Source organism: Oncorhynchus kisutch, linkage group LG24 (genome assembly GCF_002021735.2).
Source record: "Oncorhynchus kisutch isolate 150728-3 linkage group LG24, Okis_V2, whole genome shotgun sequence".
NCBI classification, from domain to species: domain Eukaryota; kingdom Metazoa; phylum Chordata; class Actinopteri; order Salmoniformes; family Salmonidae; genus Oncorhynchus; species Oncorhynchus kisutch.
Genome location: NC_034197.2, coordinates 24034511 through 24049493, shown reverse-complemented (window position 1 = coordinate 24049493; position 14983 = coordinate 24034511). Strand labels below are relative to the sequence as shown.

Sequence of the window (14983 nt, the reverse complement as noted above, 5' to 3'; positions counted from 1 at the left end):
GTCGTGCTGCACCATGAGCTGGGCCGTTTCCTTAGCTGAGGGCAACTTAGGAAGGGGGATAAAATGGGAGGCTTTGGAAAACCGATCCACCACCGTAAGGATGGTGGTGTTACCATTTGACGGAGGGAGACCCGTGATGAAGTCCAAGGGTATATGGGAACGGGGCTTTGAGGAACAGGGAGTGGTTAAAGGAGGATAGCCAGAGCTTGTTGTTCTGCACACACAAAATGCAGGCGGCAACGAACGCGGTGACGTCAGGAACCATGGTGGGCCACCAAAAACATTGTCTGATGAAAGCCAAGGTCCGACGGGAGCCAGATTGACAGGTAAGTCTCGAGGAATGCTGGGAACACTGCGCCTTGCGGACCAGACTCTCTATTCCCCAGATGATAGCAGCCACTAGACAGGAAGTAGGGAGGATGGTCTCGGGGTCCAATGGAGTAGTAGCGGGGCTGTACACACGTGAGAGGTGCTTCAGACTTCACATTCTTGGACCCCGGGCAGTAGGAAATAGTGAAATGGGTACGAGTGAATAACAGAGCCCATCTCGACTGCCTGGAGTTGATGCGCTTGGCGGTGTGGAACTATTCCAGGTTCTTATGGTCCGTCCACACCAAGAATGGATGTTCCGACCCTTCTAACCAGTGCCTCCACTCCTCCGACAGCATCTTAACTGTGAGCAATTCTCAATTTCTCACATCATAGTTCCTCTCAGTGGGGTTAAGACGATGGGAAAGGAAGGTGCAGGGATGCAGCTTCTGGTCCTGGGCAGAATGCTGGGACAGGACTGCCCCCACTTCGACGTCCGAGGCATCAACCTCCACCATGAACTGACGGGACGGGACCGAATAGATTAAGATGGGAGCTGTAGTGAATCGCTGCTTGAGGTCTGAGAATGCCCGGTCAGCTGCTGGAGACCATATTAATGGAACCTTAAACAAGGTTAAACAACGGTAGCAATTAGCAAACCCAGGAAACGTTGCAGCTGCACTCTGGATGTGGGTTGAGGCCAATCTACCACCGCTCTCACCAATCTACCACCGCTCTATTCCCTGCAGCGATGACGTATCCTAGGAAGGAGATGGTGGATCGATGGAACTCGCATTTCTCCGCCATCACGAAAGCTGGTTCTCCAGGAGACGCTGGAGGACCTGTCGGAAATGGAGGACGTGCTCTTGAACTGACCACGAATAAATGAGGATGTTGTCGAGGTAGACAAACACAAATCGGTTCAACATGTCATGGAGCACATCATTGACCAGGGCCTGGAACACTGCAGGAGCGTTGGTCAGTCCGAACGGCATACCAGGTGCTCATAGTGCCCGGTATGATCATTGTTATGTTTGGAGGAAAAAGGGGGAGGTTTGCAAGCCGAAGAACACCATCCCAACCATGAAGCACGGGGGTGGCAGTATCATGTTGTGGGGGTGCTTTTCTGCAGGAGGGACTGGTGCACTTCACAAAATAGATGGCACATGAGGAAGGAAAAACATGTGGATATATTGAAGCAACATCTCAAGACATCAGTTAAAGTTAAAGTTAAAGCTTGGTCGCAAATGGGTCTTCCAAATGGACAATGACCCCAAGCATACTTCCAAAGTTGTGGCAAAATGGTTAAGGACAACAAAGTCAAGGTATTGGAGTGGCCAGCCCTGACCTCAATACCATCGAAAAACTGAGTTAGAATGTATTTGGCTGAGGTGTATGTACATTTCCGACTTCAACCGAATGTTATGTAGAAAAAAATCAAATCAAATCAAATGTATTTATAAAGCCCTTCTTACATCAGCTGATATATCAAAGTGCTGTATAGAAACACAGCCTAAAACCCCAAACAGCAAGCAATGCAGGTGTAGAAGCACGGTGACTAGGAAAAACTCCCTAGAAAGGCATAAACCTAGGAAGAAACCTAGAGAGGAACCAGGCTATGAGGGGTGGCCAGTCCTCTTCTGGCTGTGCGGGGTGGAGATTATAACAGAACATGGCCAAGATGTTCAAATGTTCATAGATGACCAGCAGGGTCAGATAATAATAATCACAGGGGTTGTCGAGGGTGCAACAGGTCAGCACCTCAGGAGTAAATGGCAGTTTGATTTTCATAGCCGATCATCCAGAGTATCTCTACCGCTCCTGCTGTCTAGAGTTGAAAACAGCAGGTCTGGGACAGGTAGCACGTCCGATGAACAGGACAGGGTTCCATAGCCGCAGGCAGAACAGTTGAAACTGGAGCAGCAGCACGGCCAGGTGGACTGGGGACAGCAAGGAGTCATCAAGGCCAGGTAACATATTTAAAATCATCCACCCCTAAAGAAAAAAGAAAAGAACAAGAAACAGTTGTGGGACACACACACACACACACACACACACACTCATACACACTCAACCCCTTTCCATCAAAACAACCATTCTCAGATTCTCAACAGTTGCACCATCCCAGATGTTAACTCAAGAAAGGTCTTGATTAACGAATGCATATACAGTTGCAGCTATAACAGGCTTATCTGAGATCTTTATACTTCATCATAGCAGACTGTCAGTAGGTGAAAATAGCCAGATGTCCTTTAATAAGAGCACATTATTCAAATTGAGACGACAGAAAATGTGGGAGAAATTAGGATGACATCTTTGTGGTGTGTGTGAGTGTGTGTGTAATATATAATAACATACACAGAGTATACAAACATCAACAACACCTTCTCTTTCCATGACATAGACTGATCAGTTGAATCCATGTGAAAGCTATGATCCCTTGTTGATGTCACTTGTTACATCCACTTAAAATCAGTGTAGATGAATGTGAAGAGACAGGTTAAATAAGGATTTTTAAGCCTTGTGACAATAAAGACATGGATTGTGTAACTCAATTTAAGAAAAACACTCTGAGCAGGCACCTTGGGTATAAGAGGTTGTTGATTTCAAATAGTACACAAGAATATACAAGCTATCCACATGGTATCAAAGAAACTCCTGATTTGTTCAAAAAAAGCAAATACAAAGTCTAGTTCAAATGATTTTAAACCTGATTTTTACAATGACAACACAAATATTCAACTTTATTGCATGACTTCCATTTTTAAGAGAATATGTTGTTTGGTTTGCCTTGTTGATTATATTGAATAGGTAACACCCAAATAAATGTTTATCGTGCACACTAATCCTTGAAAGTGTGTAAACCTCGTTTTATATCATGGGAGGAATTAGAACAACTTCAAGATAACCAGATATCACTAGATTCCGATTTAACTACTTTTTACATGTAAAACCCGTATTTAATTGTGAGACGAGATTATCTGTGCAGCGCGTCTGCAATGAATACTACCTGGAACCGGCCCTAAATTGCCGACGCATGTGCAATGAAAGCACTTCCTTTTCCGCTCATTGCGCTGCGTTTTCTTCTTCAACCGAGCTTCTATTCAGCGTAAAAAAAGGTAAACACAATTGATATGTACACATTTGAAACTACTGCATTTCACTGGGACAAAAGTAAGCTATTTAGTATCAATGCGTCGGTTGATATGATAATTTGGTGCAGATGCATTGCTTGCTAAGTGAACAACATGATAATGGTTTATGAGTAACCTCCATTCATTTAGCTAACGTTCTATCACTGAAGCCCAAAAATAACTAAATCTGTTGCCACAATTTGACAACCACTCGCTAGCGGTCCTCTTGCGTTATTGTACTTTATGTATACTATCATGGTAAGGTTAATTGAATAACCACGTTATTGTAATGCTGTCTATTCTGTACCATTTAAGATCACTAACCGCGTGTTGGCTCAAGTGAATCCGACGTCATGAGTTTGTTCGGGGCCAGCACTGGCTTTGGCGCTGGGGGATTTGGAGCGGCAACCACGGACACCCACAACCCAATGAAGGTAAGTAGCTAGCTCATAACTTTCCCTATCTGGAACCTGCTTAATAATCAATATTTTACTAGTAGAACTTGTTCTGAGAGGTGTAATTCAAATATATTTGATTTTGAATGATATGTTATCTCATACAGGATGTGGAAGTAACCTCACCCCCAGATGACAGCATCAGTTGCTTGGCGTTCAGTCCTCCTGCCATGCCAGGGAACTTCTTGATAGGGGGATCCTGGGCCAATGATGTGAGTCGTCATGGTCCACTTAAAGTGCCCACTTCATACTTATGTTTGTTGCTATGAGTCTAAAACCCATTCACTTTGTAACAACATATGAGACTGTTTTCTTACATTTTTCCAGGTGAGGTGTTGGGAGGTACAGGACAACGGGCAGACAGTCCCCAAAGCCCAGCAGATGCACACGGGTCCCGTCCTTGATGTCTGCTGGAGCGAAGTAGGCCCCCTCACATCACATATCTTTACCAACCATATGAGGTGTTTGAATGAAACTGTACTTATTCGTTCCCTTGCTCTTTTAGGACGGTAGCAAGGTTTTCACTGCGTCTTGTGACAAGACTGCCAAAATGTGGGACCTCAACAGCAACCAGGCAATACAGATCGCACAGGTAAATATTTCAGGCTATGAATACTGTTTTCAGTGTTATTTTTCAATATGTAGTTTTATCACCTCTCTGTGCTTTCCTTGAATACATTGACAAGTTCTGTTGACACTAGATCATATTAGAAATGGTCTTTGATTTGTGTTTCCATTTAGCATGATGCTCCTATCAGAACAGTCCACTGGATCAAAGCCCCCAACTACAACTGCATCATGACTGGCAGCTGGGACAAAACTCTGAAGGTAAGAAACATGATTGGGAACTATTTTATATAATAGTTATTAAAGGAATATAGCCAAACAGTCCTTTATCCCAGTGGCAGTAAGGCTCCTGAATGACAGTCACTAGAATGTTCAGCGGGCTGGCTTACAGTTGACATTGTACTGATGTGAAGTGTATATTGTGTACAGTTAAGTCATTATGAGTCACCCATGAATTTGTATGCTTTAATGATATGTTTTAATTTACAGTGTCACAAACAAAATTTCCCCATTGTGATCATAAAGTCATTCTTAGTTATACTTTTAATCGTTCATTTATTTGTTTGATTTGCTCTGCTGTAGTTCTGGGACACCCGCTCGCCCAACCCAATGATGTCTCTGCAGTTGCCAGAGAGGTGCTACTGTGCAGACGTGGTGAGGACCTAGTGCTAAAGCTCCAGTGATTCATATTCTTTAAGTGGTTTTCTATAATAGCTCTAAATAGCATTCAGCAGAGTTAAATGTTCCCCAAAAAATTGCTTAAAGTGTGCTGTCCTGGGGCCTCATTTATAAATGGTGCGTATGTACAAAATATATCCCAAAATATGCATGTGCCAGTTTTACCACAAAAGTTGTCACAGAACTTGACGTGAGAATGTCCTTTCCTCCACACAAATTAAGACTTGCGTACGCACATCTTCTGGCGGTTTAAGTATTGCAATCAGGAAAGTTGGCCTGTGCAAATGGGGTATATGGTGACACGCTTATTCATAAACACAATAATGAGATGCAGCCATTTGCTGTTAGTGAGAATAGCAAATATCAAGTGTGTTTGGTTTTTAGATTCTAAAATAATTACAGAATTGTTATTTTCGTAATTATTTCTGAATAAATTCCTTAATTTTTATGGCTGTGATGGGTTCATATTCCTGAAATAGCCATACAACAAATTACCATGTGCATCTCATTTAATTGGGTCTATGTAAATAGATAGGTAATGTATTTCAAGTTTTGCTATACGCGATCACATATGCAGCTTGGTTTCTAGCCGACAGACGAATGTAACAGGTGAACATCAACACAGTTGATCTTGTACTTTGAAGTATGTATGCTACTACTGTATGCCAATTGTTTTCTCTTTCAGAAATGGTCAACACAGCATAAATTACTGCATTTTTTAAAACCTTTCTGCCAACACAGTAAATAGACAAGTTACTACAAAATAGCATAACTTTCTGCCCACACCTCTACAGAAATGTGATCAAATATGCCATTGATCTTTTTTATAGAAACTGCCGTGGCCTAATTCCAAAAGTGACAAATATACAGAAAATAAAGGGAGCGTTATTGTCACTGTAAAAAGTGAACGGAGGGCGTTTTCCGGGTGGAGATTTAATACTCGTTCACGCATGCTCAGTTTTATGACAGGTCTGATTTATACCGGGAAACATGTGTATGTATGGTGTGCACCAAGTTTATAAATCTCTATTTTTAAACGTACGCATTCTTTTCAGAAATGACGTGCGCAGGTATTTGGTGTGAAATGTATGCAACGGTTATAAATGAGGCCGCTGGTTTTATAAGTCATGTGTTGTCAACTCGGCTGATTGGTTCCCTGTTGTTTTCAGGTGTACCCCATGGCAGTGGTAGCGTCTGCAGACCGAGGTTTGATTGTATATCAGCTTGAAAACCAGCCGTCTGAGTTTAGGAGGATAGACTCACCACTCAAACACCAGGTGACTGGTCTCACATACCAGGTGACTTACAGGTCTCCCTAAAAGAGTTCTTTTGACCTCATTGGGACTTCCTGGATAAATAAAGGTTACATTAAAAAAAAAGAACAATACATTTACAGGACTGTCTACTACTGTACATACACACACCTTTTCAGAGTGCAGTTTCCATTGATTATCAATTATTCATGAATAGTTCATGCCTGTGGTGTACACCCTAACACTACCTCTTCCATCTCCCTGTATCAGCACCGCTGCATAGCCATTTTTAAGGACAAACAGAACAAGCCTGCTGGATTTGCTCTCGGAAGCATTGAAGGGCGGGTTGCAATTCACTACATCAACCCTCCTAATCCGTGAGTGCCACAAACCAGGCTGTTTTTTAAACTGTGAGAAAGACCTTGGCTACCACCCACGGCACCCTACTCACCACACTGTGTTTTTGTGTTGTAGAGCCAAGGATAACTTCACCTTTAAGTGCCACAGGTCGAATGGAACCAACACAGCCACACCACAAGATATCTATGCTGTGAGTCCAGATTTTGCTCTCTACACCCTGCTTTCATATACGTTTGGCTACATTCGGTAGGTAGCATAATATATTGGGGTGTTTTTCATGCAAACACCTTGCTGTTTCTGATTAAACAGGTAAATGCCATCTCCTTCCACCCTGTCCACGGGACACTGGCGACTGTTGGGTCAGATGGTCGCTTCAGCTTCTGGGATAAAGATGCCCGCACCAAGCTGAAGACCTCTGAGCAGCTGGATCAGCCAATCACAGCATGCTCCTTCAACAACAATGGCAACATCTTTGCTTACGCCTCCAGCTATGATTGGTCAAAGGTAACATTTTCTCTCGTACCTCATGTTATGATAGGTTGATTTAAGACTCATTCTATTCCTTCAAAATGGCCAGGCAATATTTTAAATAAGCAAAATTGATACATCTTTGTGTTAAACCTCAGGGACATGAGTACTACAACCCTCAGAAAAAGAACTACATCTTCCTGCGTAATGCTACTGAGGAGCTGAAACCACGGAACAAGAAATGGTGAGTCAGAATGCCATTGTCATTTCATCAGTCACGTTTGGTCACCTCTATGGTGACTGTCAAGACATGATTTTCTATGCTCTCATTAAGAAATGTAGAACCACATGTATATTGGTGGACAAGAAAAGACTTGAAAGCAACAGACTTAATGGCTTGTACATTTCTCTCATGTCTCTAGATTTGTCCAGTATCTCGCCTGTTGTTTGCAAAATGGAGGGTTGTCAAATGCACACGTCATGCCTGCACGACCCTGTTCCTTTCCTGTGCCAACACCAATGGTGGAGCTGGTGCTTGCAAAATAGGGGTTGCAGAGTGATAAGATATTGTTTTGAAATATCTGATATTTTATTTTGTCACGATACCATGGTTTCATTTAAAGTAATGTTTTTTTTTTCTGTTACGTTGTTGTACAATTTAACGATATTGGAGAATGACATATGAGTAGATAAAGACAAGTTACTATCCAACTGTTTTTTGCAACACCTTTTTTCATTCTCTTGCACATATTTTTTTAATTTAACTCTGTGTGTCAGTTAAGAACAATTCTTATTTACAATGACGGCCTACCCCGGACCAGTTGTGCGCCGCCCTATGGGACTGCCAATCACGGCCGGATGTGATGCAGTGATGCCTTTTGCTCTGACATGTAGTACTTTAGACTGCTGCTCCACTCGGGAGCCAATCCCTGCACATATTCACATATGTTTAGAACACTAAACAAACAATGCATAGAACATACATGGTATACTGGGCTTCAGTAACTGAACATTACCCTATTTCACCCATTTAGATTTCTAAGAGGGACACTGAATTTGGGAAAGGGGATACTTAGGGGGCTGCCTTAATTGACATTAGCACCTGGAAAACAGTGGGTTAACTGCCTTGCTCAGAACAGATTTTTACCTTGTCGGCTCTGTGACTCAAACCAGCAACCTTTCGGTTACTGGCCCATTGCTCCTACCCGCCAGGCTACCTGCTGGCATCAATAGCTGCAGGTCCCAGTATCTCTAAATTCCCTTGTCTATAGTAGGCTACTATAATCTATAGTTAAACTACTCTGCACGATAAACTGAAAAATGCTGCAGGAAAATATGTTTAGTTCTATACGATAGTAGACTACAAGCAGAATTTAGACAGACTGGTTTGGTTTAGATCAGTGTTTCCCAACCCTGTTCGATTACCCCACATTTTTATTGTAACCCTGGACAAGCACACCTGATTCAACTTGTCAACTAATCATCAAGCCCACAATGATTTGAATTATGTACCTTTGTCAAGGGCTACAACGAAACTCTACTGTTGGAGGTACTCGAGGACCAGGGGTTGGGAAACACTGGTTCAGATGACCAGACACCGGAGCGGGAATTCGTGTATTCTCGCGATGGACTTTACGTCACAGTCTACATAAAACATTCGAACTCCTCGGCTACTTCTCTTTTGATTACGATATTTTGTGCGAGGATCAATAATCATGCCTCGCATCTATGTTGGAAAACTTAATTATAATGCTCGGGAAAAAGACCTTCAAAGATTTTTCAATGGCTACGGAAAGCTTATGGAAATTGATCTGAAAAATGGGTAAGTTGATCATATAAGAGAATCAGTTGGAACAAAAAATAGCTGGCAAGCTAATGGTAACTTCATATCCAGTTGGCGTTAGCTAGCTAACGTTACCTACTTGCTTTCGGCTACCTTCCCCAAAACATACGCGAAATACATTCACATTTGCCTTTCATTTGTGTTATCTGTGCGTGTAATATAAATTAGCTAAAGTTGGTGGTTATTAGATGCACACATTTAATTTACAAATTTACATTTAACATGTTTGGTAAAGAAGGCCCCTAGCTAACGTATTTAGATGCTAGCTACTACACAGCGTGTTCAAAATGGCTGCTTGTTTGGCTGCAGGCAGTTTTTTTTGGTCGTTACTAGTTATTACAGCCAAAGTCATGAACCCCACAATTTCTCTTTTATTAAAATGTGATTTTAAACCTAACCTTAACCAATCACTCTTAACCTTAAACGAGGACCATAAATATAATTGTTTTCATGCATTTTTACAATATAGCCAATTTCGACTTTGTTGCTGTGCTATCTAGTGGAAACCTATTTTTTTGTGCGGCCATGTGGCTACCAATGATGTATATAAACGCTGGATTTTGGATGCTAAGTATTGGCGTATGAAGCTCTGAAGTCAACGGTCGGCCATATTGGCACTCCATAGAAGACAGTCCTCCATATTAATAAATGTCATTCCTACAGTATTTCAATATTACATGTGTTTTTTTTCTTTTTGTGGGGGAGACTGACAATAGCACTTTCTTAAATGTATACTTTTATAGGGTGTCCTCCCACAGGGTGTAACAAAAATTTGCATGAGCTGAATTAAATGTCAAAGGCTTTGAGAATAAAAAGCCTGGTATATGTTCAGTGCTCCGTTGACATTTCAGAGTTACACTTGTGAATTATTTGAAAAATAACAAGAATTTTGAGTGGGTATGGAAAGTGTGTACTAAAATGTGATATACTACATGACTGCTCAAAATCAATATCCATCTTACCTCTTATGTTGGGGCTGGGCGACATGGTCCAAATAGCATATCACAATATTTTTTCCCAATTTATGACAGTATGTTATGTTTTTAAATAATAAAAGTTCAACATTTGCCTTGAGTAGTGTGTGACCCTAGGGTGGCAACACATACATTCTAAGTTAATTCATTGTTTTTTTTTCTCCATTCTGTTCAATTCAACCAAAAATAATTTTCATTTCTACATTTCTTGCCCTCAAATTATAGATAATTTCCACACTGCCACATGGGGCTGCACAATATGGGTTAAATAATCTAGGCCTTGTTTTTAACCAAATGTTGTGATTTAGATCAAAACACTTGGGTGAACTGTTCGAATCATGGAATTAGGATGTTAATTCTATTGTTATAATAGTGGGCACTTTGATTACAGTGTTGGACATGACAATGAATGAAAATGCCAGGGAGGAGTTATTGTGACAGGGTAGGAACCAACTTGTTGGATAGTGTTTCCCAGGGGACCCTACAATCTTTGGCTACATTAAATGTTTCTTCATGTAGCCAACATATTCATCGTTTGCCTATTCCTCTTTGATTTAGAAGATACTGTTGCGCACTAATTGTAATTATAGAACGCTTTTGAATTTTATATTAAGAAGCAAAGTAGAAACAACATTGTTGTCATCAACATTGTTGCATGTGCTACATTGACCGTGTAGACTGAACAAGTTTCTTGTGGTCAAGCAACAGCAAGTGCTCTCCAAGGGGGGCAGGGCTAGGTCTGTGTGGAAAGCAGCGAGGAGAGGGATGCATTGAGTAGCGGTGTAAACTATAAAATGATGTTATACATGGCATATCATTATTATTTCTAACGTTCTAATCATGTTATAGAAGATAACATAAAAACCAGTCCGTGCCTCAATACCGGTCTATAAAGTAAAATACAGCCCTACTATTTTGTGTCCTGCGGACTCAAAAAAGAAAGGTGTGAGTTCAACAGTAAAGTGAGCCTGTCAGGTAGCCAGTAGTCTTAATTCTTGCAGATTCCAGCCTATCTGTTGCAATGCAATTATTATTATTTTGAACATGGCCTTTGAACAAATTGAGGTTTGGACCTTTGGTTTTCTGCAAGGAAAATCTATACAATTAACTTATTTTACCCCTTGGTCAAAAAGCATTTTTTTATAGGACACCCTATACTGCAGCGGATACGTTAGAATTGAGAGATCTGTGTTTTCAAAACACAGACCCTCAAACAAATGTGCTTTTTGAACCATTTCACCTGTTTTATGTTGCATCAAGACTGTTCAGGGGCGTACAACTATAGTTATCCTTCACAGAAAATGTGACTGACTAGTTGGCTAATTAGCAGATTGTAGTTTAAGTGCCTTAATTCATTGGTTTGCCATTTGTTTTTTATTGCTAGCTTATTTAACTTTTTTATCTTTTAGATATGGCTTTGTAGAATTTGAGGATAATCGCGATGCGGACGACGCAGTGTATGAACTGAATGGCAAGGAGTTGTGCGGGGAGCGTGTGACCGTGGAACATGCCAGAGGACCGCGCCGTGACCGAGATGGATATGGTGGTGGCGGGGGTGGTGGTCGCAGTAAGTGCAATGTATTTCAATGTTCCTGTCACCCTTTTCCCAATGGGTCAAGGGGATGTGAATGTGGACCGTACACACACAGGCCTGTGATCCTGAAGTGGAGTTTGTCATAACTCTCCAATACTCAATGATGTCACCGTTTCCATAGTGTCACCATTGAGTATGGTACAAGTTTGACCCAACTCAGAGCAGACCTCAGATTACTGCTACTGATTGTTTAGGTGTAGTGAAACCATGTTTCTAGTGTTTTCTTCCTGGTGGAATTGTGAGCACCAATAAACAACTGTATTTAGTTAAGAAGTCACGACTTTGTCACCATGTAGCCCAGCTGTACCGTGAAATACCATTACATGTGAATTGTCTTTGCGTTTTGATTTCAACATTAACAAAGTCCTTGATGTTTCAATTTGAAAGAGTCCAGCTGAGGGCTGAGGCTGAGTCCATTGAGGCTAAGATGACTGCCTGTCCCGTTTGGCCTTGGCTTTCACCTTTACAATGTGTGTGTGACCTATGCCTCTTGACCCTTGGCTGACCTAACCGGAAGCCTTGATGACATCATCCTTTTTCCAATAGACCAGGGGTGATGGTGAGGATTCCCATTGGTTTATATGTTGAAAGAATAAGTGGGACGGCTTTAAGTCAACATGTTACCTTTCCCTGTAAAGCAGGCAAAGCAACTGCATTGTCCCCAGTTTGACAACCGGTTAGGCTATGTCATGGGGTAAAACCTTTGTAGAGATATGTCAGTTGGCACTCTTGCAAAGTGTGCTACAAGTTTTTGACATTGACTTTGTGGAAGCCTCTGTTTGTCTTTCAGGATTCAAGAGTTTGTAAGAAGAACATCACTGTCCATTTGTTTATACTGCTAAAGATTTGCGGTTTTTAAACATTTGTCAGACTGGCTGTATGTTGCTGATAACAGATGCAGTGGTGTTCTTTGCACAGCAATGAACTACAGAGGCTGTACAGTGAGAAGAATAAAAATGTACAGCCACTAAGCCAACAAATGCCACAACTTTAATACCTCAGTCACTTAATTAGGTTTGTCTTGAGACTGGGTCCCGATGGACATCTCACAGGACCTATATTAAACATTACCACACCTTTTTATTCTGGTAGTTGCATTCTCTGTTCATGGTCTGAGCCATTAAGTGAAATGCCTATATGCCACTCTGTTTTTCTGACAATTTGTCTGTCCTGTCATTTAAAGGTAGTAGTGGTTACAGCAGCAGCAGAAGCCGCACTGGCAGGGATAAGTACGGGCCACCCGTCCGTACTGAGTACCGACTGATCGTTGAGAATCTGTCCAGCCGCTGCAGCTGGCAGGATCTGAAGGTGAGTTGAGGGGACACTTATATTTAAGCAATAAGGCCTGAGGCAGTGTGGTATATTGCAAATATACAATACGTAAGGGCTGGTCTTAGGCACGATGCAAAGCATATTGCCTGGATACAGCCCTTAGCAGTGGTATATTATGTACCACAAACCCACAAGGTGCCCTATTGCTATTATAAACCGGTTACCAACATAAATATAACTGTAAACAAGTAGTTTTGCGCCATACCGTGGTATATTGTCTGATATACAGAGCTGGAATGCTGTTTCAGCCAATCAGTGTCCACGACCCAAACTACCTGGTTTATAATTATAGGTGAGGGACAGGTACTGAAGATGAACTGTCAGTTGCTATCCATGGTAGGCCGTTTTGTTTCTGAAAAATTGGGGTAATGTTCGGCAGTGACTTTGCCTGGTCTCCTACAGGATTTCATGCGTCAGGCTGGAGAGGTCACGTATGCCGACGCCCACAAGGAGCGTACCAACGAGGGTGTCATCGAGTTTGGCTCACGCTCGGACATGAGGAGGGCCCTAGACAAGCTGGACGGCACGGACATCAACGGGAGGAAGATCCGCCTGGTGGAGGAAAAGTCTCGCCGCCGACGCTCCTACTCTGGCAGTCGCTCTAGGTGAGGTTCTACATACTACCCTGCTCTTTATGAGTAGTTGAATCCCATGTGTGGTCACGCTTATGCAGCCATTTAATGTGACATTTGTATTCCTGTTCCCCCCTTCAGGTCTCGCAGCAGACGTCGCTCTCGTAGCAGGAGCCGCAGGAGCAGTCGCTCCAGGAGTAACTCCAGATCCCACTCCCGGTAAGCTGGCCCTAATGTCTAGAGAAGTATGGTTTAAATTGTTGTACCCATATTGACCAAAGATTGTTAACAATTCTGTCAACACCCTGCAGATCCCATTCTCGAAGCAAGAGACGCCACTCCAAGTCTGGAAGGAAGTCTCGTTCCCGCTCTCGCACCCGCAAATCCAGATCCCGTTCCAACAAAAGCAAGTCCCGTTCCAAGAGCTGCTCCAAGGTGAAATCCGAGCGGGATTCCCGCAGCCGCTCCAAGGAGAAGTCGGCCAACAAGAAGTCCCGTAGCCGATCAGCATCTCCCGTGAAAAATGGGAAGGAGGAGCGTTCCTCTCGCTCCCCTTCCCCAGCAGCTGACCGTCGCTCCAAGTCTCCGGACAAGCGCTCAGTCTCCCGCTCCAAATCCAGGTCTAGATCAGCTTCCCGAGATTAAAGGGTTCATCCACGTGTTCCCCATTTGAGCAACTGGTGATATAGGACCAGCTCCTATTTGACAGATCAATCGCAGCACCAGGTGCATCAAGGCATGCTCAGTCTTAATCAGTGCTATCCTTGACACTTAAAAATCCGAACAACTATCTTGACGTATTATACATGGCATGAGAATGATTTAGTCATGTTTATTGTGAGGGAGTGCGCATCGTAGATTACAGCTATTGATCAGTTTTGTATTAATTGTACATAGAGGAGCTTGTCTGAAGGGCTTTGTATTTAAAACAAGCCAGGCCTTTTCTTTAATATCCTTTTTAGTTATTGTTTGTATTCCTCTGTCTGCTTTTGCTAACCTCAGGGTGGTGTTTTGAGTTCATTTTTATGATAGGAGTCGTTTCACCTATTGAGCCCCCCTCAAGATGTACTGTATGTGCGCATACAATTTGTAGATGAGCAGATTTTTGGCCTTGTATGAACAGGTTTACCGGGGATGGTGGTACAGATTACTCCCTCTCCACATAAGAAGCCGTTCTGATTACATGTGACATGCCCATTTTTTTTATTGTACATTTAATAAAAAGTTCATATGAAAATTGCTGGTTTGTGATGTTATTCTCCCATGATAACACACGCTTTGCTGTGTTTTGACGTTTGGGCCAAAAACATTGAATATTATGATTGACAGTGAAATTGTTGAGTGTAATATAATTGTTTCCTTGACGCGCGGCGGGGAGAGGTTATGGTTGAAATTATAAATCATTTGGGAGGTTATTTAACTCATGGAATTGGAGCGATGCAAG

At 42.3% G+C, this 14983-nt stretch overlaps 2 protein-coding genes across 5 annotated transcripts; both read left to right on the top strand.

Annotated features, from left to right (window-relative positions):
- Positions 1-3318: 3318 nt before the first annotated feature.
- Positions 3319-14776, top strand: LOC109869803 (mRNA export factor). Of its 4 annotated transcripts, none has more exons than XM_020460063.2 (16): positions 3319-3428; positions 3759-3877; positions 4006-4110; positions 4226-4318; positions 4404-4490; positions 4640-4726; positions 5048-5119; positions 6313-6420; positions 6667-6773; positions 6871-6946; positions 7066-7260; positions 7383-7468; positions 7647-9046; positions 11451-12943; positions 13370-13758; positions 13851-14776. In XM_020460063.2, coding segments are annotated over exons 2-13 (1098 nt in total). In that variant the 5' UTR covers positions 3319-3428; positions 3759-3796; the 3' UTR covers positions 7648-9046; positions 11451-12943; positions 13370-13758; positions 13851-14776. The 4 variants fall into 4 exon arrangements, with proteins under 4 accessions (XP_020315652.1, XP_031659866.1, XP_031659867.1 ...); XM_031804009.1 differs by having other exon boundaries at positions 3411-3483; XM_031804006.1 differs by having other exon boundaries at positions 7383-12943; positions 13370-13572; positions 13681-13758.
- Positions 8866-14776, top strand: LOC109869802 (serine/arginine-rich splicing factor 6). Its single transcript, XM_020460060.2, has 6 exons — positions 8866-9046; positions 11451-11608; positions 12819-12943; positions 13370-13572; positions 13681-13758; positions 13851-14776. Exons 1-6 carry the CDS (start codon positions 8940-8942, stop codon positions 14182-14184), a joined length of 1005 nt encoding a protein of 334 aa, XP_020315649.1. The 5' UTR covers positions 8866-8939; the 3' UTR covers positions 14185-14776.
- Positions 14777-14983: the final 207 nt, after the last annotated feature.